This window comes from Mesoplodon bidens, assembly GCF_964165515.1.
Source record: "Mesoplodon bidens genome assembly, chromosome: 5".
NCBI lineage: Eukaryota > Metazoa > Chordata > Mammalia > Artiodactyla > Ziphiidae > Mesoplodon > Mesoplodon bidens.
In genome coordinates, this window is record NC_138161.1 from 8,296,923 (window position 1) to 8,322,227 (window position 25,305).

At 43.9% G+C, this 25,305-nt stretch overlaps 1 protein-coding gene across 1 annotated transcript in view; it reads left to right on the forward strand.

The window, feature by feature from the left end:
* KCNJ6 (potassium inwardly rectifying channel subfamily J member 6) overlaps window positions 1-24,882 on the forward strand; it is a gene marked incomplete at its 3' end in the record, with an annotated part of 90,332 nt that extends 65,450 nt beyond the window's left edge. The window contains exon 2 of the mRNA XM_081234648.1: window positions 24,557-24,882. Within this exon, the coding sequence (XP_081090774.1) occupies window positions 24,557-24,882 (326 nt within the window). The remainder of the gene's footprint in view (window positions 1-24,556) is intronic.
* Between the last annotated feature and the right edge of the window lie 423 nt (window positions 24,883-25,305).

Below are 25,305 nucleotides of genomic sequence, written 5' to 3' on the forward strand. Positions count from 1 at the left end.
AACTCACCTCCACTCCAGACCTCGGTGGCCCATTTCTTGATTATCTGTCTCATTTTGTTCTTTCATTATTCCATCCATCCATTGATTTATTGAGCACCTGCTATTTGCAAGGCACTGGATAAATATTGCATCAGGTAGAAAGCTTACTCTTGAATAGGGAAAGGGAAAGTGAGACAGATATGCAAATAGCTATGGTTCAAACAGGAAATGAGCTGGGATGCGGGCGGCCCCAGCACAGTCTTCTGTGCTTTGGGCCTTTGCCTTGGCTGGTACTAATCACTAGGGATGCTCTCCCTCTTGGCATTGTCTCTGCACTCCTTCTTAGTCTTAATAATTCCACCTGACACCCTTTTATGCAAACATTTTAGCGTTCTTTAAAGTTGGTCTTCCACTATACATTTTCTGATTAATGCAGATCAAGTCCTAAGTTATTACTTTCACATGCATTGGTGTATACTCATGATCAGTATTTTCACAGTAAAGGAGTCCTTATGAAGTGCTGTGAGTTGTAAAGTGAAATACACGGCCTCCAATGAACTGAGAAATATTCCCCAAACCCTTCTCCACCAAAAAGGTCACCAAGGGGACGTAAAACAAAGCCACCAAGGCCGTCCAAGGAAAGCAGGGCTGCATCGTCCATGAAGGTCTTGGCAGGGGCATGTCCCTGGTGCATATAGAAGATGCTCACTGAATCAAGTTTATGCCATGTGGTCACCTTCTATTCAGTGACATAGAATAAACATACGGGATACAAATGTGGCTAAATCAGAACCCAGGCTACTTCATTTGGAAGCAGCGCCTTTTGAAACCTCAGCAAAGGACAGCCTACCAAAGGCAACCTGCGGTTCATGGCTGCATCTCTGTAGATGGTGCAGACAGCCCCTGGCAAAAGACTACCGTCATCCCCACAGCTTCCCACCATGGAAACCCTAGTTTCCAATTGATTTCATCATGAGACTGTCATGGAGGGCTTTTGCAACCTACAAAAATATTCCTCTCTATAGGTCTCCTTCAATTTCTCATTCTATATTCTTTAATAACTTGTATTGAGAAGTTATACAGTTGTAATGAATTCTGAGTCTGTGGAACAATACTGAACAATTAGAGGAAACTGAAGGAGTGACCAGAGGAGAAAAGGCATCCCATCCTCCTTCTAGGAATATAAGTGCTAGGATTCCTCAGGTCAAAACTTCTCAGGTCTCTTCCACCATAGCCCATGGACATTTTAATTGCAAAAACTAAATAGAGGTGCTTCCCTGGTGGTGCAGTGGTTAAGAATCTGCCTGCCAATGCAGGGGACACAAGTTCAAGCCCTGGTCCGGGAAGATTCCACATGCCACAGAGCAGCTAGGCCCGGGCGTCACAACAACTGAGTCTGTGCTCTACAGCCTGCAAGCCACAGCTACTGAGCCCACGTGCCACAATTACTGAGCCCGCATGCCATAACCACTGAAGCCCACGCACCTAGAGCACTTGCTCTGCAACAAGAGGAGCCACCGCAATGAGAAGCCCACATGCCGCAACGAAGAGTAGCCCCCGCTCGCCGCAAGTAGAGAAAGCCCGCACAGCTACAAAGACCCAATGTAACCAAAAATAAATAAATAAAAGAAATAAATTTATTTTAAAAACTTTTTAATAAAAATTGGCAAGGGATTTGAAAAAAATTAAATAGAAGTGAAAGGGAGAGAAAAGAGAAACACGTTGATTTTAACAATACAAGTTCTTTCAAAAAAAAACAAACTTTAAAACCCCAGCGTAATAAATCCAGTAGAATGTGGCTCTAGAAATGATGGACCCCAGGAAATAACAAAAAACAGGGGAGGAGGCTCGTTTTCATCATCTCATCAGGCTGAGAAAGGTCCTGTGACATCTATGGTCCGGGAAGTAGCACAGTGAAATCAAGACCCTCTCTTCCAGGAGCAGAAAACGTGCACCTACTGACAGTTTGGTTAGGAGAAAATGCTAGAGGAGTGAAGTTAGATTATCCAGAAAGGAAAATAAACAATTCTGGTTTTCATCCCCCAATCTAAATATTAACCGGATGACATCCATCCCCCTGAGGCCATGGACCAGTTCTCCAGGTTGATGCCCACCACGTGTGCACGAGCACTGCCCAGAGGAAAGGCCAGGCGGCTTTCCCCATGGCTCCCCTGAGGAACATTCTAAGAGCTCGGCAAGCAGGTGGCAGCAAGGAACCCACTACTTGCAAGACTATGGCCCCAAACTCTGCACACAGAGCAGCCGGCCTCAACGATGCCAGCCTCCACCCTCTCAGGCAGAGCCTCTTCCCTGGTGGGCCCCTTCCAGGCCTTGATCCCCAAGTCCTAGCTCTTTGGGAGAGCATTTTAATTCTTGAAAGAGAAAGGCAGAGGTCATGCTCAAAGCTGCCTCTTCCATGAGCTCCTGACATCCCCCCAGGACTGTCTGAAGAGCATCCTTGGCAGCAGCCACCCTGCCCTGGCTTCTCCAGTCCAGAACAGGTAATGCCCGTAACACCTGAGACATGGTCCTGGCTCAGATCACGGGTCCCGATCTGAGGTTCAGGAAACACAGTCACTGTCAGCGGTGCTGTTACTTCCTCGCCAGCTACACTGATGTCACCCAAGCCACAGACCCTGCCCTCCATTTCCTCCGGGGGTTCACCGTTTTAAAATAGAGAAGCAACTTTTCTATGTATCAGTAGAAAAGTTGAGGTTCATAAGGCCAGCAGATCAGGAGATAATTGCCCTTTTGCAAAGACGACTTGTTACAGATCCCATGGCACGCCACGCCACGGAGCGGGGGTGTATTGGGAAGAGCGCTAGGGTTGGCCAGGAGGCAGAGGGAGAGGGGAAAGGATGGGGAAAGCTTTTATTGTGGTTTCTGTGAGGAGTGTTGACCTAAAAAAAACCCCACATATTGGGCTTCCCTGGTGGCGCAGTAGTTGGGAGTCCGCCTGCCGATGCAGGGGACGCGGGTTCGTGCCCCGGTCCGGGAAGATCCCACATGCCGCCGAGCGGCTGGGCCCGTGAGCCATGGCCGCTGAGCCTGCGCGTCCGGAGCCGCAACGGGAGAGGCCACAGCAGTGAGAGGCCCGTGTACCACAAAAAAAAAAAAACACACGTATTTTACCAGCAAAGTGAGTTTATTCAGGAATAGCAAAAAATTGCAGTTCGGGACAAGCAAACTATGGTGAACCATAGGCAAGTGCAGAGAACAGAGGAGGCAGCTTGAAAGCAGGGAATCGGGGTGGGCCGTGGGGTTTGCCATTAGTTGCAGACGGCGGGCAGCTTGCGCTGTAGGGTCAGAGGAAACCTTTCTTCCTGCCCGGGTCTGTACGATTCAGGGCTTCCCGGCTCCATTTTCAATGAGGTTTCCTTTAGCCATTTTCACAGGAGGGGAGGCAAGGCTGAATGGGCTGGTTTGGGTGATTTTAGCCGACTCCGAGCCTAGGAGCGGCCCCTGGTTGTCTGACACCTGGCCCTGGGGTGATTAGGGCAGGTGAACAGTGGCCCAGGAGTGTGAAAACCTCATAGAGGAATTGGTTCAGAGTGTCGACTCTGGATTGGTCCGTTTGTACTTAAAACTTTCTCTCACAGGCAAGCTGTTTACTATCAATCAACATGTGCAGGAATTGGCTAACCCTGGGAGGGACAGTCCCTCCAGGGTCAGCAAGGCCCCAGGTGTCAAAGCATCAGAACACAGAAAATAAAAGACATGGTTAGTACATTAACTCAGAACCAAGCCACAAAATACTGCTCCCCCAGCCCACCCTGACCCTAAAAACATACACGGCCAGGTCTTTATACTTAATAAAGCACTCTTAGAAAGACCCCAAAAATCATGAGGTGCAAGGAAATGAGCTAAAAAGAATCACCAGTGCATTGAGGGTACAATAAGCATAACATAACAGCCTAGGCTTAACAGATGGTGCCATTGACTAGGAACGCGTTAAGGGCTCGGCACCGTGCTAGATACTCGTGTATTATTCCATCTGACATATGATTTGTCTTCCTCCCACTGGGACCGAGGAGGGGATCCCCCCTGCCTTCAGTCTGCCCCGCGCACACAATCTACGCCATGCTGCGCAAGTGCCACTGTCACAAAGAGTCTGAGTTAATTGCAGACACACCATGACCTAGAATCCAGGCACTTGCTGTTCCTGTCTCTGGGGAACTCTGCTCAGCATCTCCGGCACACCGGCTGGAACATCGCAGCATCCCTCCCGGAGGAACAGTGAGAAGAGATGGAAGAGATTAGCTCGAGGAGGAACACAGTGTCGTTATACGGACACTTCTTGCCTTAAAAGGCAGAGCCAAGTAAATGATGAGGCTCCCAGAACATGGTATCATGCCAGGATAATAACAAGCAAGAAGTGAGAATAGAAACCAAAGGGATGGTCCTGTCACTGCCCGGAGCTCAGGCGGGCTAGAACCCAGACACCTGGTGGCGATTCGGAGCCAAAGGATGACGCGTGGTGAGGGTTTATCTCACCACACCAAGTTTCCATTCGTTCCTTAGAAATGTTTGATTCTCATTTAACATCAAAGCCCCGTATTTGAAACGTCATACCCTCCTGGGTTACATTTTTCACCATACATGGTTTGGAATGAGGAATGTAGAGATTAGTTGATACATGTACTTGAAATCAAGGCTTCAACACAGAATTTAGCTTAAGCAGGCTAACAGGATGATGCCTCCTTTCTAACGGTATGACGCATGTTTACGAGGATGTGCTCATTCAAAAGGCTTGCCTCTCAGGCTACAAGCCAAACCCAATTTTCCGCATGTCAGGAAAGAATCCAAATTTGAAGAAAGGGAGCAGAATAGAATCATAAGTAGGAGTGACCCCAAGTTCGTTAACTGTTCACCCTTAGTTGAAGAACAAGGAAATTCCAACAGATCACAAGAATGTCACTAGATTTGTAAGTCAGTCTGTAAAGGTCTTCTTTGTTTTTAAAAATCTGTTGCTTGTGGTTTAAAAATCCTTTAGGGTCTGGTTTTACTGGGGGGTTTTGTTTGTTTGTTCATTTTTTCAAAAGAAAAACACTGGCTTTCTTGCAGTCGGTGTTTCCCACACTTGCTGCTTTTTCCCTTGCCCATCACTTTCCCTCCCCCTAGGGGAAGGGCACCTTCGAATCGTCCAGAAAATGATTTTGAGGAAAGGAGAGAGGGCAGGAAGTTTGGCTATTGTTTTGCAGGTATGCCCTTAACTTTAAGAAGAATTTAAAATATGCTCAAAGCATTTCCTTTTTTTTCTTCAATTTTATTGAGATACTATTGACACACAGCACTGTGTAAGTTTAAGGTGTACAGCCTAATGATTTGACTTACATGTATTGTGAAATGACTATCACAATACACTATGACTACCACTAATATCACTACTAGTTAACATCCATCATCTCATACAGATACCCAAAAAAAGAAATGAAAATGTTTTTTCTTTGTGATGAGCTCTCAGGATCTGTTCACTTAACAAGTTTGAAATATACCATACGGTGGCATTAACTATGGTCATCATGTTGTACATTACATCCCTAGGACTAATTTCTCTTATAACTGGAAGTTGGTACCTTTGGACCATCCTCCAGTTTCCCTTCCCCACCCCTCCCACCTCTGGTAACCACAAATCTGATCTCTTTTTCTCTGCGTTTGATGGCTTTTTTTTTTTCAAATATAAGTGAGATCATACAGTATTTGTCTTTCTCAAGCCATTTCCTTCTGACAGGCTATTAACAAGGCAGAGTACAAATGGGTCCTCCGAGACACAGAAACTGTATCTCTGCAAATTGATCAAACGTGGCTCCCAAGGTGTAAAATTAATGAAAACATAAACAATTATGAAAAGGCAATAAAAGTGAACTATGTCTAGGCCAGGCTTAAGCAATACTTAATTTTCAGTGAAGGGGCTCCAGTTTTCGTACACTTCTGAGAGATAAGACAGATTCATAGACCTAAAGGAAAATCAGGAGGAGGGGTCGCCCCATTCTGTTCCCTTCCCACACGTAAATCATCCCTAAAAAAAATCGAGGGCTGTACACATGCCTCTTACAGGCAGAGACAAACCTCAGGTTGGAGAACTAAAAGTTGTTTTGATAGGTGTTACTGGCTTCGTATTCTTGGCCAAATCAAATGCAAATCAGTTGATGTTCTTTTTCTCTGGTAACTGTGTCACCTTTGCCGAGACCCTTCTCTTCACTTTCAGCTTTCTACACAACTGCCCAGGTGCAAATCTGTGGCAAGGGGTGGTCTAGAGACCTAGGTCACCCACTGGGATGCCAACGGTATCCACAAGATGCCAAATTGAGCCTTTGTTGAAGTGTCTAGTTCTCCATGGTAGCACCTTAGCCCAGAGCTTGTTTGCAAGTGGCGGATGGAAACTTCAAGGCACAGGGGATCTGCTAACCTGAAGCCCCGTCCTGCCCGGTCTTCAGGGCCCCGCTAAAGGCATCCTGGTCCAGAGCCTTCCCCGCCGGCCCCAACCCAGAGAGAATCCCTCAGCCTTTAAACTTGGAAACACTCCCTGGGCTGCTCATTTAGGTTTGATCACAGGCAGCCTCTAACTACCCATTATCTTTTTCCCAGGTAAAGGCGTTCCCTCTCCAACCGGATTTGTGCTATTGTAAAGGTTATCAGTGAAAGAAATGCTGGTTATGCTTTGTCATTTCCTCTCATTTCTTCAGTTCCCCAGGTCTTTACTGGGCACTTACCATGTCCCACTCTGGGCACGGTTCCAGAAACATAAAACAGGAACAGTCCCTGTTGTCACAGCGTTTATGTTCTATCAGGGAATACAGGCATTCCATCAAGAATTGCAGTGAGAGACAAAGGGAACAGGCGGGCGTGATGGGTGAGAGTGACAGGGAGGCCTAACTCAGTGCAGGGGTTAGGAAAGACCCCCTGGAGAAGACAGTATGGCCCCCAAGGAAGGTCTCAAGCCATCCAGGTGAGAGGAGGATGGACTTCAGGTAGTGGGAGCAGAGACCCGGAGAGAAAGCTGTAAGGATTGGGGGTTTTATTCGAGGAGCAGATAGGGAGTCACTGAAAGGCTCTAAGCCAGGCACAGATACAATCAGGTCTGCTTTGTTCCAAGGTCACTCTGGTGGCAGGAGGAGAAAAGAGAGGAGAGCAGAAAGGCTGAAGGCAGGAGTTGCTGCTGGAGATGATACGGGTCACGGTGGTGGCCAGGAGGGGAGGGAACAGCAGAGATCCCAGCCATATTGCAGAGGCAGAATCAACCAGATGCGTTCAGGGAGTGGATGCTGGGCGGGGAGGAGAGAATTCTGTCGGGCTGGTGGTAATGGTACCTGGAATCAGAAACCTGGGATGAGGAGCAGGCTTGGAGGGAAAGTGGCTGCACGTGTTCCATCAGGAGCATTTAATGAGACATTGGAGGGGAGATGCCCAGTGGGCAGGTGAATGTCTGGGTCTAGAGATCAGGCATGAGGGTCAGGCTGGAGGTTTGAAAGCCAGCAGCACATGAAATCACATGAGTGAATGAGATCATCCAGGGAGAGAGTGTAGACAGAGGACCCCGAAGCCCCAGAAGAAGGCCGTGATGGCCAAGAGGACCGGCATGGCCAGCTACAGAGCCAATCCCATGAGCCTGCACATAGTAGGAGCTCCACAATCATGTAACTGATTTTTGCCGGGCATGATCACCCATCTGTTGCCTGCCCGCTGTTTCACCTGCGTTTGGGGTTTTATAAAAAGCTAGATAGGTGGGATGAGGTCATCATCTAGAGTTTCCCTCAACATTTTTAACTCTCAATTGCCACAAAAACAATGTAGGCAGTAGTTCATGTAAGTTTTAGTCTTCTCAAAACCACAGTACATGCTTTTAACACCGATGAATCAATGTACCGGGCAGGAGCCCACAAATCCATAGAAATGGTCCATCTGTACATCTGTACCCATCAAAAAGATCCTAAGTCTTTGGAAAAAACTGAGCCCCACGCCCAAATGTCTATATTGTTCTAATTATCAAACTCAAAACTGGTTTTACTAGAATCTTAAAGTCAGTTGAAATAGGATGTTTATGTTGAACTCTACAAAGAGTAATAGGATCACATAAGTTTTCCCAAGTTTTGTAAACTCATCAGAGGGCATCCTCAGGCTCACAGACTCTGATTTTCCCCTCCAAGACAAAGGCATTTTAGTTATAAATGTCATTTTATGTCTTATTTGAGAAAGAGTTCTAAAGATTTTAAGCCAACTTTTAAAAACTTGTTCAAGGGGAGTTTATAATTTTATAGACAACACTCAGATAAGTAGAGACAGAACTGACTTTCTCTGTGACTGAAATTAACTCTTCTCTTAAGCTCCCTTTTTGTTTCCTCCTAGAAAAAAGAAATCTTAAATTTGGGAATTAAAAGGTAACAATCACTTCCAACTTTTTTTTTTTTTTTTTTTTTTTGGCCACACTATGTGGCTTGTGGGATCTTAGTTCCCCGACCAGGGATCGAACCTGCGCCCTCGGCAGTGAAAGCACAGTGTCCTAACCACTGGACTGCCAGGGAATTCCCTCACTTCCAACTTTAAATGGGGTTAACTCAGATCTAAACTGTCGTTAGAGATGTCCCCCTAGGCCACCCTAGGATCGCTCTGAATTGGGGTGGGTTATACATCATTTTGGCACGAGGGATAGAGGGGTGTGGCTTAAGTACATCCTGTCTCCTTGCTGCTCCCCCCAAGGTCTTCAAGGGTATCCCATGGTGTTCCTGTGTCAGATGCAGGTGCCGAGGCTCCTGGGTAGAAGTTTCTGGGCGACTCTCCCCACTGGGCCTGCCAGTGGCTCCACCCTCTCGGTGGAACGATGTGGGAACACACACACGCACTCCCGTGTACACACTCTGGAACACACGCACTTGCACACACACGAGGGGAGCTTGCACAAGGGCAAAACGCACCCACATACACGCAAACATGCACAGTGCACTCACATGCACACACATACACACACCCACTCACTCTGGGGCCCGCCCCATGCCGCTACCAGACACTCCCCTGTCGGTGCTGGCAGCCAGCCTCTCAGAAGCTGGGCCGACCCCAGGCTGCTCCATGACATCTGAAATCTTCCAGGACCATGGAAAAGGCACTGAGTCCTGACGATCTCCGATTCCACTCCAAACTCTTTAGGGCCTTTTGTCTTGGCCTCTTCCCAAGGTCAGGCCCAAGGCAGGGGGTCCTGAGCCATTTCCTGGAAACCCGGGCAGTGTGCAAACACTAGTCACATCCCCAACACCTCCACCCGGTCCCCCCTCTCTCCCCAGCTGGTCTCACTTTCCTGAATGGCACAGGAAGACTTCAATTCTCATAGCTGTGGCTTCTGGAACTCCCAAGTCCTTTTTATTTTCTCTCCACAACGTTTTGCTCTTGTCAATGAAAGCCCTGCTGTCCAGGCCACTGGTGCAACTTTGGACTCAAAGTGTAATTTATAGTGTGTCAAAGCTGAGAGCTGGCCCCTCTCCACCCACCCCACGAAGCCGTGAAACGCATTCACGCCATGAGTGGGAAGACACAGGACAGCCAGGAATAACCTAGGATCATCAGGAACAAAACTGCATTCACAAACGTTCCAAAAGATTTCCCCTCTGCATGTCCATGGGTCCCTCCAGGAAAAGCCCCACTGCAGGAATCGGCTCTAAAGTGATGCTTCCCCGACCAACAGAGAGCACAGTGAAAACTGAAAGGCTGGTGGCCAGCGTGGGACAAGCACTGACAGGGGAGTGTCTGGCAGCAGCGTGGGGCGGGCCCCAGAGTGAGTGGGTGTGTGTATGTGTGTGCGCTTTGGACGTCAGCATCAGGACCGGTTTATTGCTTAGCACATTTGATAGCATCTCTATGTAGGTCTAGACCCAGAGAAAATTCTCACCGTCTCCTTGCCCACCCCTTTAAAATTCATATTTTTTGATGAGAAAAAGTAGATAGAAATGAACATCAAGAACAGCTTTGAAGGGGAATTGAAGTTTGGGGGATGCTTTAAGGCAATATGCCATTCAGGAGAATATGGCCAATCGCCCTGAACTGTCGTAGTGATAATGAGAAACGCATTCACTCATTCATTCATTTACTGAAATTTGATGAGAATTTATCATCAGTGGTGCTGGGTCATTGGCCCTATTGCAGCCCTCCACTGGAAGGTCAGCTCTATGAGGTCAAGGTCATCACTGAATCCCCATCACCAAGCACAGAATATATACGGCACTTTGAAGGTACTCAATACATTTTTACTGAACAAATGAATACATTAGTCTTCATTTGGTTTTGGTCTAGTTGGCAGATCAATGGACCCATGTGTTAACCCCAGCAGTCTGGCTAGAGAAGGTTAACACACATCAGGGCAAACTGGTGCCAGGGTCAGACAGATTGTTTTAGGATGCTGTTGACAACCAGGCTAGAACACTTAGGGGGTCTGTTGCCTCTCACAAGTGCAAAGTCCATGGACAGATAAGGTGTCTGCTCCCAGTCATCTTTTCCTATCTTTCTGCTTTCACAGCCCCAATATGGCCACCAGCAGCCAGCAGGGCTGTATGTGCCCTGGTTCATGATCATGAGGAGAGCTTACTTCTGACCATCACTTTATGCAATGGTTTGAAATTCATCCTGAACGAACCACTGAAGGAACATCATATGCCTTCTGGAGCCAATGACCGTGGCCAAGAAAATGAAATGTATCAACAAGCTTAAGCCAAGTGGGACCCCAAAGTTCATGGGCTATAGTGGAGGGGGTGTACCTAATAAAACTCTGAGGACCTTTAGGAAGAAGGAATATAAGCAATAAGTATTCATTGCAAGTTCATGATTATCCTCCTCTCTTAATCCTTCTTTGTTTCTCTGATCAATCCGCTGTCCCACTCTCCGCAGAAAATTTCAAATCTTCCCCCACCCACCTCCTACTTCAATAAGAAAATAGGCACTTTCAGACAGAAATTCGCTCAACTCTGCCCCGTATCACAAATCTACCTGGACCAATACCCACGGTCTGTAAGGACAGAGCTTCCTTCCGCCACCTTGATTTCCTAGCTTTACCCGTCTCTCCAGAACCATAAGCTACTGATTACATCTTCTCCTACATTAGATGGAGCCTCTCCCACTCAACCAGAGTCTTTTGCATCAGTATTTGAACGTGGGCAGGTGTCCCACGTCTTTAAAAACTCACTCAGTCCCATGTCTCTTGCTAACTATTGCCTTCTCTCCTCATCTTCATAGGCTCTTGAAAAACTTTCCTAAATTCACTCACCCCATTTCCTCACCCCAAACCCATTTCTCAAACCACTTCACTGACTCCTTTACCCATCAGCTCTCACTAAGTTGATAAGGACCACCGTCTCTGAAATCCAATGTATACTTTTCAGTTTGGGGCCATTTTCTCTCATCGGTTCTTGGCACTGTTAACCACCTGCCTTTCTTGAACACTCCTCTCCCGTGGCTGTGCCACCCTCCACTGTTCTCTCTTTCTTCCTTTCTCTCTAGCCACCCTCTCTCTCTCTCAACATGCTGGGCAAGCTCATCCTTCTCCACCTTCAAATGTTAAATTTTCACAATAGTCTCATCCTCAGTTTTTCTCATCACAAACCCTTCCCTGGGCAAGTTCATCTGCCCCCAGGCTTCAATTCCATCCACATGTCACTGACATCCCAAGTATATACCTAATCCAGACCTCTTCTATGGATCTGAGACTTGGTTATCCCAAGGACCTATTCAAAATTCTTGCATATCTCAACGTCACAATAAAATTAACATTCCCAACACCAAACATGTAATTTTCCTGCACTCAAGATTCCCAGTGGCACCACCATCCATCCCATTGCCTGAGCCAGAAATCTGGGCACCATTCTTGGCCCTTCCTTCTAACTCACCCCCATGAATAATTCATTACAGAGGTCTATCCGTTTGGCCTCCTAAATACATCTTCAGTCCATCTTAGTCTCCCATCTCCACTGGTTCTCTTCTGCTTCTGATAACCATAATTTCTTCTTTGTCCTTTTGAAGTAGCTTCCTCACTCTTCTCCCCACATACACTTTGCCCTCCTCCAAGTCATTTTTCCCTCTGTAGCCAGAGCAATATTTTATTTAGTTCCCCTCACCCCTACCCCAAGCACACTAGTCTTTCAGTTTCTTGGACATCTCAGGGACCCTCCTCCAACAGAGCCTCCTTCTGCCAGAAATGCTTCCTTGATATAGTCCACTTACCCCTACCTCACTCATTCCGTTGCTCATCCTTAAAGTCTTAACCCAAATGCCACATCCTCAGGCACGGTTTCACTAATTCCCACGCCAACCTAAGTGTGATTTCCTTCTTATGTTTTTAGAAGAATCTACCTTTCCTTCATTGCATTTATTACAGTTATAATTTTACATTCATTTAGATGTTTATTCCATTCTTAGAAGACTATAAATCCGATGAACCCAGGGACCATGTCATCTTCCGATGCCCAGAATTCGTCAAAATGTCAGACACATAGTACGTCCTCAATAAATATTATACGATGAATAAATAAATGAATTATTATCACCTGGGCCCTTTTATTCATTTAGCCATTAACAAATACTTACTGGGCATATTATCAAACACTGTTGCCAAACACTGTAGCAGAGGACAGAGATAAAGTAGTGGCCAAGACAGAGCTCCTGCCCACAGGCACTCCCATCCCCAGACTTGAAAATGTAGGAATAGATATTGACAATTGAAATTTAGTGAGGAAGATTCTGGTAGGGTGAGCACTGGCCACTGAGAAAGCACATGACCTGCCTATAACCCAGTTGCAGTTTAACTAAACCCTTTCTTCTCTATTTTCCCATAAACCTCTTCCTCCTCACATGCACGCACACACCTTCTCCTAAAGCAGAATTGTTTTGTTCTTTTGTTTTTGCTTCTCTTTGTTTTGTTTGAACCTAGGATCCCACAAATTTCAGCGAGTTCCTGAGCCCTTGAGCCTTTGCAAACAGTTGTATGTTTGCATATTTTAAGAAGAGAGGATCCGTGAATTTCATAAGATTCCCAAAAGGGTCCTTGACCAAAAAAAGTTAAGAACCACTGCCTGGAAAATGCAGAATAATGGGGAACAATGAAGAGATGAGTGACTCTTCAAATATCAGGCATCAAAGGGTATTTTGAAATGTTCAAAGAATAGTAAGGCATAAAGTAAACACTGACATCAACAGGAAGATGAAACATGATGTCTGTCTCCAGATCTTTCTCTGAATGGTTTTTATTCCTTTTGAAAAAAATCAACAAGCAACCAAACACTTGATGTAAGGGAAAAAATGTTATTGATCAATGCTGCTAATTCTACAAGAAAGGTCAGTTTTATGCTTGACCAAGGGAAGGAATGGCACTAAGAGAATTGCCAGTGATGTCCTTAAAGAGAGCCCTTATGTCAAGGCTTTCACCTGCGAAATTTCTTGTAGATGCCGTCATCGTTTCTCTACTCTGGTCATTATTTTCCCAGCTATGACAGATGAGGAATAAGAGAAGCTAAGTAGCCTATCTAGGCCACACTGTGGCTCTGGGAAGCCCAGATTCAAACCTGGACCTGTCTGCTTCCAGCTCCCACTGTTCAGCTCCACTGCATCATTGAGAAGCCTATGGATTCTATGATAAAAGGAAATGAGCACGTCCAGAGATTTCAAATTGCTTTAGCAGAAGAAAATCATCATAAGCTTCCTGTCCTGAACTATATTCCCTCTGCAGGGTCAAAATGAGAAATAAGAATGTGTGTGCATCTAAGTTTGCTTTTTACAAAAGGAAACACAGGGTAAAGCAGAAACAAATGAAAATGGCCACGTATGGGAGGTGGGCAGAAACGGGATAGAAAGAGGTGGGAATGAGACTTTTCTGAATATATCTTTTTATGCTGACTCAATTTTTGAACTATTTAAGTGGTTTAAAATTTCTTTAAAAAAAAAAAGGACGACAAAAGCAAATCCTAAAAGGAAATACAATTAGAAACAAATGAACCTAACTAGATATAAAACAGATAACAAGGCCACATAGAAAAAAGGATGAATCCAATAACTTTGGAATTCAGTACTTGGATTGCACTACCTCAGTGGGAATAGTCTAAGATTCAAAAGAATTTCAATTTTTAATTTTACCTCATAGGTTTGTGGATGATGGTTTCAAAAGTACACAGAGCACCTGTACTATTAACAAAAGGTTGTTTATTCAGATCATATGAGATAGTTTGCTACTATCTCTTTCCTTCGGTAGAAACTCACAGGACTTACAGAGTAAAAGGAGGAAGTGTTAAGATAGTCTTTGATTGGTGAGTGTTCTATTACAGAATTTTTGGAAGCAGGGAAGTGTTCTAATTGGCTTTCAAGTGCATTTGGCAGTCTTTGGTTCACTATTTACTGGTACGTACTGGGGCTTTCTTGTAAAGTCACAGGGGCTTTCCTGTTTCAACTAGAAGCATATCTGGTCCTCTCCTGTGAGGTCTGAGTCTTGTACAAACAATTCTTCAGTAGACTTATAGGTGTGATAATTCCAAAGCTGCTTTGTGTGCTCATAGGATAGAGCCAATGATAAATGTATAGATTTTTGGGAACCCGGAACTGTTGGAGAAGAGAGAAACAAATATAGAATGGGAGAGGTTGAAGAAGAATCCTGCAGTTTATGATTTGATTTGAGGCTATCTCATGATTTCTTTCAAAAAGAATCAAGGTAGTTTAGTGTCTCCAAGCAACATTCTGAAGCTGGTAGCCACTGCTCCAGATTGAGTAGAGAATAAGTACATTTGTATGGAAGACAAGGTAAGAATGGACAGGCTTAGGAGAGCTGGTGGGGAACAAATGGTAGATATGATGGGAAAGACAAATGGTGAGCAGGTATTATTTGTCATCAAGTTACAACACCCTGTGGCAACATCCCTTGGGCCATGATGATTCATCTACTCTCCATTTTATTTTGTAAATATAAGTATAAGGCACTTCTAGGAGTTATAAAAGTCACAATGAACACATGATCCCTGTTTTCAAAAATAGATATAATAGTGTGGCAGTTGAGGACATAGGCTCTAGAGACAGGCTCCCTGAATTAGAACCCTAGTTCCACTCTTACTGATATTAGTCTGCTAGGGCTGTCATAACAAAATACCACAGACTGGGTGGCTTAACCAACAGAAATTATTTTCTCACCATTCTGGAGGCTAGAAGTCCCAAAGCAAGGCACCATCAGCGCTGGTTTCCAGTAGGGCCTCTCTTCTTGGCTTGTAGACAGCCACCTTCTGGCTGTGTCCTCATGTGGCACGTGGAAAGAGAGGAAGCTCTCTAGTACCTCTTCCTCTACAAGGACAATGGTCCTACTGGATTAGGTGACTTTGTTTAACCTTAATTCCCTCCCTAAAGTTCCTATTTCCAAATACAGTCACATGAGGGGCTTAGGGTCCAATATAAGAATTTTGGAGGCACACAATTCAGTCCATAAAACTGTGTGACCCAGAAAATTTACTTAACCTCTCTTTGTCTTAGTTTGCTTATATGTTAAATAGATATCGTAGCATCATCCACCTATGAGAGCTGTTGTAAGATGTTGTTAGTTGGTTGATGCACATAAAGCATTTGGTGCCAGGCATACAATAAACACTTAATAAATAATGTTTCTTACTTAATTCAATACTTGATTTATGAATTTATCAGTTACTTTGGAGAGAGTACAATTGGGAGTACACATGTAGAATGCCTTTTATTAAACATTTTTAAAAAATACACTTTTCAATATTTTTTTGTGTAGCTAGAGGTGAACCTCACTGGCCATTCAAAATTTCAGTAACAGAAGTACAACTGTTTATGGAAGGTATTCTTAACCTGAGCATAAGACAGGGCTTGTTGTTGTTTAAATGATCAGCAGTTGGCTGAGCCTAATGAATTAAAATCACTATTACATTATGGCAGAGATTACTCTATACTGCTTCTTTTTGACACTGGGCTTGGTAAATCACCAAGATCGTTCTCCCTCACGAAGACTTATAAACATTAGTGCAGAACACGTTATTACTGCACTAATTCAGTGCAGTTTTTATTGAGAATGAGAACAAAGAGTAAAGGAAAACATTACATCATGTAGCCTGGTATTCGAAATAAAAAGACAAAATGCCTGCAGTCAATTCTTTGTTTCTGAATATTGGCAATATAGATTAATTTTACAGAATTCCAATGTGGTGAGGGTGGTTTATTCCATCTTATTTTATTGGAATCACATTCTCCAGGCAATTTTGGTGCATTTTCTATCTACTGAGTGCATACCTCCAGCCTTATCCAGAGGGCTCTCTCTTGAGGATGACTTTCATCATATTGGTATTCTGCACAAAACATCTCCAGTCATCATTTGTCGCTGTGAATCTAAAAATAAGGCCTTGCCTGTTAAATCTCCATCTTGCAGGGTCTGACCTGTGTTTGCTCAGTGCCTGTTAGATCCCTCAACTGGGCCTCAGTCTGGTTTCCTGGCTTCCTGGGCTTTTTGTTCACCACCAATGACAAGCAGTCCCTCCTTCACCACTCCTTATTCTAACGTAGTCTTACTCAAGAATGAAACACCACCAAAAAGATGGACTGTTTCTATTCACTTCCAAGTGAGTTAAACTCTTGGAAGATTAACCAGAGAAGCTCTCAGTGGAGAAATTACGAAGTGCAATAATTTTTTTTAAGTCGCACACACACGCGCACGCACGCGCGTGCCTTTGGGCTTTGGGGAAATAACTTAGACCAGACAACGCTGTTATGGAAATCAAGCAGGCTCCTCAAGCACAAAGTCAAAGGCATGCCTGACCCACGAACACACCAACAGGCCATTCCTCCTCTAACCCCACTGGCCTCAATGCTGTCTTGCAATGTCAGTGTCCACCTGTTTCTTTCAAGATTGTGAGGCCAGATTCCCCAGGGATGTGACATGAGTGGTCTCCACACCTCAGTTTCCTCATCTGTAGAACAGGGATAGAATAATAGCACCTGCTCATGGGGTTGTTATAAGGATTAAATGAAATAGACAAGGTAAAGGGCTTAGGGAAGCCCAAGCTCACAGTAACTACTTGGACTACTTGGGAATATCCTATGAAGATGGCAATGATGTGATAATGAGGAATGAGAAGAAACGGGGACTATCATTCATAGCACAGGTCTCACATGCCACGTCCTCCTCCCTGATTTTGTCTTGCCCACCTCTAAGCTGACTCTCAGTTGTGGAATTTCCTGTGGTTATTTGTACAGAAAGCAGTCAAGGAGGCTAAGGAGGCAGTATCCTACTCTACAGAGACCCAGTTTCTGACTCACTGTCGAGGAAATAAAAATGCACGAAAAACTAGTTGAAGGGTGAGAAACCCAATCATGTATTTCTGTTTAACCCCACTAACTGGATCACGGAGCCAAGGAGATCATGGATGGAGGTTACGCCCCAGATGCACTGAGCCTCCCTCCTTCCCCTGCCCCCACCATACATTCCGAAGACCCCAGGCACCCAGTTGGATGTCAGTTATCATGAACCCTTGGTCATTAGGGGACGCAGGCAAGGGTCCTCATTTCTGGAAGTCCCAGTCAGAATTCCTGATTCTGAGCTTCTATAGGAATGAAAAGACGGACTGTAAGTTCCCTGAGGCTGGGAACTCAGTACCTAGCACATGGATTCCATTGAATAAATATGACCCAAATAAATGAGTGGTTAACAGTTCTGATCACAGGGTAACTTTAAGAAAAGACATTATAGCTATTTTGAGCCAACAGATGTTTGGAAACATTTAAATAATAGTACAAAGCAGAATTATATAGATTAGATTATGTCACAATTCTTTTTTATTGTTTCCAATTCTTTACATAAAAAAATAAGTTTGTATAAACAACAAAGACCTACTGCATAGCACAGGGAACTATATTAAATATCTTATAATAAACCATAATGGAAAAGAATCTGAAAAAGTATATATATATATATATATATATATATATATATATATATATATATATATATATGTATATGTATATGTATAACTGAACCACTTTGCTGTACACCTGAAACATTGTAAATAACTATACTTCAATTAAAAAAAGAAAAAAAACAGTTCTGAAAACACAGAACAAGAGGAGCCTTTGCACAAAAGATAAGCAGGCTAATACTGCAACAACAAATGGAATTAGCAATCTTTTAAAGTATAGCACTTGGTAAGTACACAATAATGCATGTCATGTATTACATTACAGGGTATAAGAAAACACTTCCAATTTGACTGTTCGATTTAAGAGCTAGAACATTACTGCTATATCTACTTCTGTATTCCTTCTCCACCCTAATGTAACTACTTATTTTTATCATTCCCTTAATTTCTTAAAAAAATAATTTTGGATGTGCCCCTGAATGATATATTACTTATGCTTACTTTTAGCTTTATACAAATGGTATCATTTTATATATTCTATACAACTTGCTTTTTCAATATTATGTTTTCTAATTTATTCATTTATACACTGATGTTTATTGCCTATTTTCCATGGATTCATCCTGTTGTTCTTTTACTAATTTCTTAAGTTGGATATTCTGCACAGACCTTCTTCTTTTCTAATATAAGCATTTAGGTCTATACATGTCTCTTACTTTCCATGTAGCCCACAATCTTGACATTCTACATTTCAGTATCATTCAGTTCTAAGTATTATTGAACTCCCATTAGAGTTTCTTTGTTGAAGTCGTTTCAGAGTATGATTATATGTTATGAAACACATAGTAGTTTCTTTTCATTCATCGTTTCTTTTTATTCATGATTTGCATCTATTCATACACAGAATTAGGGGATACTCTTCTTCAGTTTTGTCCTCTGTGAGATTCCCCACCCTTTTCAGCTCCCAGACCCCCTCATCTCTGTCTATAAAGACAGGATTTCTCTCCACGTGTTGGCCACCCATACTGCTGCCCGGTTTCACAGACTCAGAGTTCATTCTCAGAGTAAGGCAGTGAGAAGAGAGGAAAACGCAGCCACAAACTCTTTGGTCCACAGAGACCTCTTTTCCCAGTCCTCTGGCCAGAAAGATTTTCTCCCAGCTCCGGACTACGGAGCACTGAGGGTTGGGTGCAGAGACACAAAAATTAATGAGGGCTCCCCACCCCCATTCTCCAGCCCAGAGGGGCACCTTGTCCTGGTCCTTTGGCCAGAAAGACAGGGTTTCTCTCTGAGATTTTGTTGCAACCCCACAGCCCAGTTCTGCATAGGGACCACTCTCAGGTTAAAGCCAGATGATAAAAGAGAGAAAAAAACAAACCAAGAAATTTACCTCCAAACAAGTCATTCTTCAAGTTTTGGTACCTCTCCCCAATCTTCCCACTAGTGGTAACTTTTCAGGGTCTGCAGGTTGTTGCATTTTGTGTTTTGCCTAGAAGTCTTCATTGTAAGCAACGGTGCTGCACTGACTCCATCTTCACCAAGCCCAGAAGTCCCATCCCTTACTTGTTATTGAACTTATTTTTGATTAAAATTAGGGAGTTTGTAACTTTCCAGTGTCTAGTTTGTATTTTAGCTGAGGGTCCTTCCTAGGTAATCTGACATGACGTAGAAACAGAAATCTCCCACTTTCTTTTCTAAGGACCACAAGCCATCTTTTAATTTAATAATACATGTCAGACATTTCCAGTCAACATTTCTCTATAGTTCCTTCGGTCCATTCTCTTCACTTAACAACAGGTATTTGGGAGGAACCTCCAATGTTGAAGCACTATGCTAAATGCTAGGAATATGGATATAAAGAAGATAAATGAACTTTGAGGCATCCACAGTCCAACAAGGAAACCAGACACTTAGCATGAGCTGCAAAGGCTGTGAGAAGGCTGTGATGGGATGTCACTGAAATGTCCTGATAGCCGTGGGCTCCTAGCTCCAACTTAAGTGGGGTCTGTCACAGAGGGCTTTAGAAAGGAGATAATAAATCAGCTCTTGAAAGATGAGCAGGAGTCCACTGGGGGAAGGGCATTCAAGATAAAGCAAATAACACAAATACAGGCATAAAAATATAAATGCAAATGGCAAGACAGCCAGCACGCTCAGAGTAAAGGCTGTGATCTGAACTTGGAGATCAGATTTCTCAGGTTTTATTCATCTCTACAAAAGGAGCTTCTCTTTTTCCAGAGATTACTTCAAAAACCTACCTCAGTGGCTTCCTTGGTGGCGCAGTGGTTAAGAATCCACCTGCCAGTGCAGAGGACACGGGTTTGAGCCCTGGTCTGGGAAAATCCCACATACCGTGGAGCAGTTAAGTCCCTGCGCCACAACTACTGATCCTGCGCTCTAGAGCCCGCGAGCCACAGCTACTGAGCCCTCGTGCCACAGCTTCTGAAGCCCACGTGCCTAGATCCCGTGCTCCACAGTAAGAGAAGCCACTGCAATGAGAAGCACACGCACCGTAACAAAGAGTAACCCCCACTCGCTGCAACAAGAGAAGACCTGCGCACAGCAACAAAGACCCAATGCAGCCAATAATTACTTAATTAATTTAAAAAAAAAACCTACGTCAGGACACCGTAATGATCTTTCTGATATGAAAAACAAACACAACTTGCATACACACTGATTGAATCTTTTTTTTTTTCTGACGACCAGGCGGTCTCCCTTTACTTTATATTTCTGTACATACATAGATAGGTAGTATCTAAACTTTTATGTGCATGGTAAACATACATGTATCATTCCTGTTTTCCATTATTAGTGTTGTGGATATTTTCATGTTTTTCATTTTTAATCTTTTTTATTAAGCAAAGAAAATTCTGCATCCTCGGCTCACAGTCATTTCAAAGCCTGAAACACAATCCGTGAAAAATTGGTCTCAGAGTCACGGTCGCACTTCAGTGAGTTAAGTGACATCGAAAATCACAAGGGCTCCACTGTCACACACTGATGTAATTTTGGCGGCTGCACCTTAGTTGGTTTTATTTTGTTACTTTTTCAACATCAGTAAAAATCACATTTTTTCTAAGAATGGACTGGGACCAATGTCAATATGTAAGACAGGAATCTTTCTGAAGAAAATGAAAATTATCAGCTTACACTAGAAATACTTTTTGATCTTGTTAGACAAATATATTAATATTCTTTTCATCTCTTTTCAAATGGATTAGGACACAAAAATGTGAATAAAAATTGGGAAAGCAGCCACAAGCATTTGTTTAAATCTCTCTTCTTCATTTTTGATTATATAAATTAATCCTATTAAAGGGGTACTATGAAAAGCTATTTTACTATCCATGTGGAATTCAATAAGCACATTCTTTTGCTAGGGCTGCCATAACAAAGTACCACAGACTTGGGTGGCTTAAACAGGAATTTATTGTCTCATAATTCTGGAGGCTAGAAGTTCAAGATCAAGGTGTTGGCAGGGTTGGTTGCTCTCTCCTTGGCTTATAGATGGAGATGACCATCTTCTCCCTATGTCCTCACATGGTATTTCCTCTACACATGTCTGTGTAACTTATCTCCTCTTCTTATAATGACACCAGTCATATTGGATTAGGACCCCCTCCCAATGACCTCATTTTAACTTAATTACCTCTTTAAAGACCCTCTCTCAAATAAGTCACAATCTGAGGTACTGGGGGTTGGAACAACATAGGAATTTGGGCTGGGGGACAGTACAAAGTTTAACCACTGTTTGTTTTTGACAAGCGGCCCAAGGGAACAAGTTATTTGCATTGGGCAAACTCTGTCCCAAGTCAGAAAGAGACAAGCCTTGTAAATGGGATTTTCTAGGGAACTGCTAGAAGCTTCAAATGTTGACAGTTCTGAGCATGAGGCTTTGAAAGAGCTCCAATCCTGTTCTGACCCCTCCAGTAGTTGCTAGACTGCTCTTTTGCACCATGATTGCAGGCTGTTGATTCTTAAGGCTAACGTGAAGCTGAGCAGGGGGAAAGTTCAAATTTCCCAAAGCTCAGGGTTCTTACTGTGACTCAGCCATTTTTCTTGAGCAAACACTCCTGGAGTTCATTTACAGAGTTCTAGAAGGTTTGCTTTGTCAGTTTCTGCCAGCTTTCTCATTGCTTTCATGGAGGAGAGGGTTTTCAGAGGTCCTTTCTCCATCGGTCCCAATGACATCCTCTTGGCTGCATCCTGTGTTGTTTCTTCATACCTGTATCCCAAGTTTCTAATTCTCTCTTCAGTCAATTCCAATTGGATGTTAAACCTCCATATAGATTTTAATTTTAATACTTGTATTTTTAATTTCTAGTTCCCTTTGGCCATTTACATAGCCAGAAATCAAAATCTAGGTGAATTTTATTTTATTTGCCTGTCTCTGCTTTCTAGTCATGTCACAATCAACATATGCTTCCTTAGTGGGAAGAAAAGTTTGAACGTTATTTTATCACCTTTTCCTTTTGACTTCCTGTTTGTGCCTCACTCTGAGCTCACAGAGCCCTGTCATCCCCTGTCTTCCCTCATCGCTCCCAAACACAGATAAAGAGTTGATAACTCAGAAGAGAAACGTTGAGAAATAAAAGCAGGATGCTGTTGCTCTTTGCTTTACAATGCCCAGTAGCCCTGCTGTACTTGTTTCAGAGGCATGGGTGTGGGCGGACCAAATAATTGGGTAGTCAGGGAAACACTGAGGAAGGGTAGCATTCAGTTTTGAGGTTCAGAGGAAGAGCAGAATGTGGGTGAGGGCTGTATGGGCTCAGACTCTGCCAGCTGCAGTGGGTCAGTCATTTCAGTCCCTGGGCCCCAACTTTCTTCTTCTAGCCACGAGGAACAGGTGCACTGCTGTGGGAATATTTTGTAGATCTGAACCCTTCTGTGTAAAACCTACATGTGTCCTGTTCTCCTTACCACACCTGCATTCAGCATAAAGCAATTGCCTAATATATCTTATAGGCTGTCCTAAGGAATAATATACTGACTGACTGGCTGGCTGCTTCCCTGGATGAATGAACACAGGGCTGCAGTAGGACTATGGTGAGTCCTACGTGGTTTTACCTTTGCGGGCCCTTTATTCCATTTAAAAATTTTCTAAGTATACTTTTATATAATTATATAATATAATATAAAGTATATAATCTACCTTATGTAATATGTAATATACTTTATATAAAGATGAATATTTTCATGGGCCCCTAAAAGCACTGTGGGCCCTTGGTACTGGACCTACTGAGCTAATGGAAAGTCAGCCCTGAAGGAATGGCTGAATGAAGGCTTCCATTTCCTGAGAAGTTTCATAAGAGAATTCTTCGACCTCAGAAAAAAAAAATGCACCAATGGCATTCCCCGTATTTTACACCAAGCCTGTTGCCTAGTTTCCTTTTCTAAGGAGATGGGTGGGATTTCCCTTGTTCTGCCTTTTCATATTTAAAAGGAAGCTATCCCTGACTCCTGGGCTGCCAGGAGCTCACATGGCATTTTTGTGCAAATTAGAAAAAGTCTTCTTGTCTATAAGCAGGAAGGGCGGGTGAGATGGGGGGCAACTTTAAAGTATTATATTATCACACGATCTGAACAACCATCTCCACTGGTCCTGGGGAAAGTATAAATTCAGATCAGCATCCCTTCCAACCTCATTTGGGGGACCACAGTAGCTGCCTCTGTGTCACAGCAAAGGGAGGGTAACACAAATCCGTGGCCTCCAGCTGAAAGGCAGCATAAATTTAGTTTAAAATGTCAAATTTCATTGTAAGTCTGTGGCCAAAACCAAGACTCAAGTCCCAGCAGGGCTCAGGCAAAACCTCTAAAAGCAGTGTGAGACCAGAGTCATGACCTCAGATGATCCTGAAGTAAAAAGTGGACAAGGCACAACCACATGAGTGTGCGTGTGCACACATGCTTTCCTGTGTGTGTGCTGGACCTTACAGGCAAGTGCCTGCAAGTGCCTGGTGTGAGCCAGAACTTTCACGTTGCTCCCTGGGATTCCATGCGGAAGCCTGGGGTCTCCACCACACGCCCTCCTGCATGGTAGCACATGTCTACAACAAGAAAGACACCTCCTTGTAGTTGTGACACTGTTACCAAGTCCAAACTTGTACTGCTCGCCTCACGGCAGGCCAATAAATCAAGAGATGAGTTGTTGAGGCAAGAAATAGCAACTCTATTCAGAAGGCCAGCAGACTGAGAAGATGGTGGACTCACATTCCAAAGAACCATCTTACCTGAGTTAGAATTCAGGCTTCTTTTATACTAAAAGGGGAGGGGGTGTGGCTGGTTGTTGCAGACTTCTTGGTGTCAGAATCCTTTGTTCTTGCAGCTGTCCATGTAGGTCAGGTCATGATGCCCCTGTAAACCTCCAACAAGACAAATGTTATCCTCTGTTCTGCAACTTTTTATCTCTATATAAATGGGAAAGTGTTATACCTTTAAAGGTCAGAACTTTGAGACTGGGCTATCCTGTATATTTCAGGCTATAGGCAACATTCTTAACTTGTAGCAAAAGCAATTGAATACAAGGTTAAAATAAAAGAAGCAGATTTAATATGGAGTCAGATTCTGTTCTTCCCTATTATAGCAGCCTATGTGGGTCACAGTCTCAACACCACATGCAGCAGTCCTGCCTGTCTCCCTGAGTCCCCTGGGTGATGCAAAGCCCACAGACAAACACACTAAAGCCTCCATTCTCCTCTCTGCAGGGATGACGTGCCAAGCTCGAAGCTCCTACATCACTAGTGAGATCCTCTGGGGGTACCGGTTCACCCCTGTCCTGACGCTGGAGGACGGGTTCTACGAAGTCGACTACAACAGCTTCCACGAGACCTATGAGACCAGCACCCCATCTCTCAGTGCCAAAGAGCTGGCCGAGTTAGCCAGCAGGGCTGAGCTGCCCCTGAGCTGGTCCGTCTCCAGCAAACTCAACCAACATGCAGAACTGGAGACTGAGGAGGAAGAAAAGAACCCTGAAGAGCGGACGGAGAGGAATGGTGATGTGGCGAATCTAGAGAACGAATCCAAAGTTTAGTCCCCTGGCTGGGCCACCCCTTCTCCTCTCCGCCCACAACCTTCCCTTGTCTCTCATTCTCTTTCTTTTCTGTCTCTCTTACTTTGTTCTTTCCTTATATTGAAGTTTGGCATTACCAGAAAACAAATCTTCAAGGTGTAAAATATCTACCTGCCCTCTCAGTTATTCAGATTGACAAGGCAGATTCAGATTGGGTTAAGGTGTCATGTGCCCTCATTTGTGACCCGAGCCTGGTCTCCTCCCTGAATACGACACATCCAAGTCCTAGAGATTTCTGCTACTTACCTGCATGTGTTGTACAATACCAGATCACTCAAAGAGTGCGTCAAAGAGTTTACCTGGGATATGATGAGGAAGGTCTCTGGTGCCTATTCATTCATGCAGTGAGACATAGAGTCGAGCCCTCAGTTTTATACATCTCAA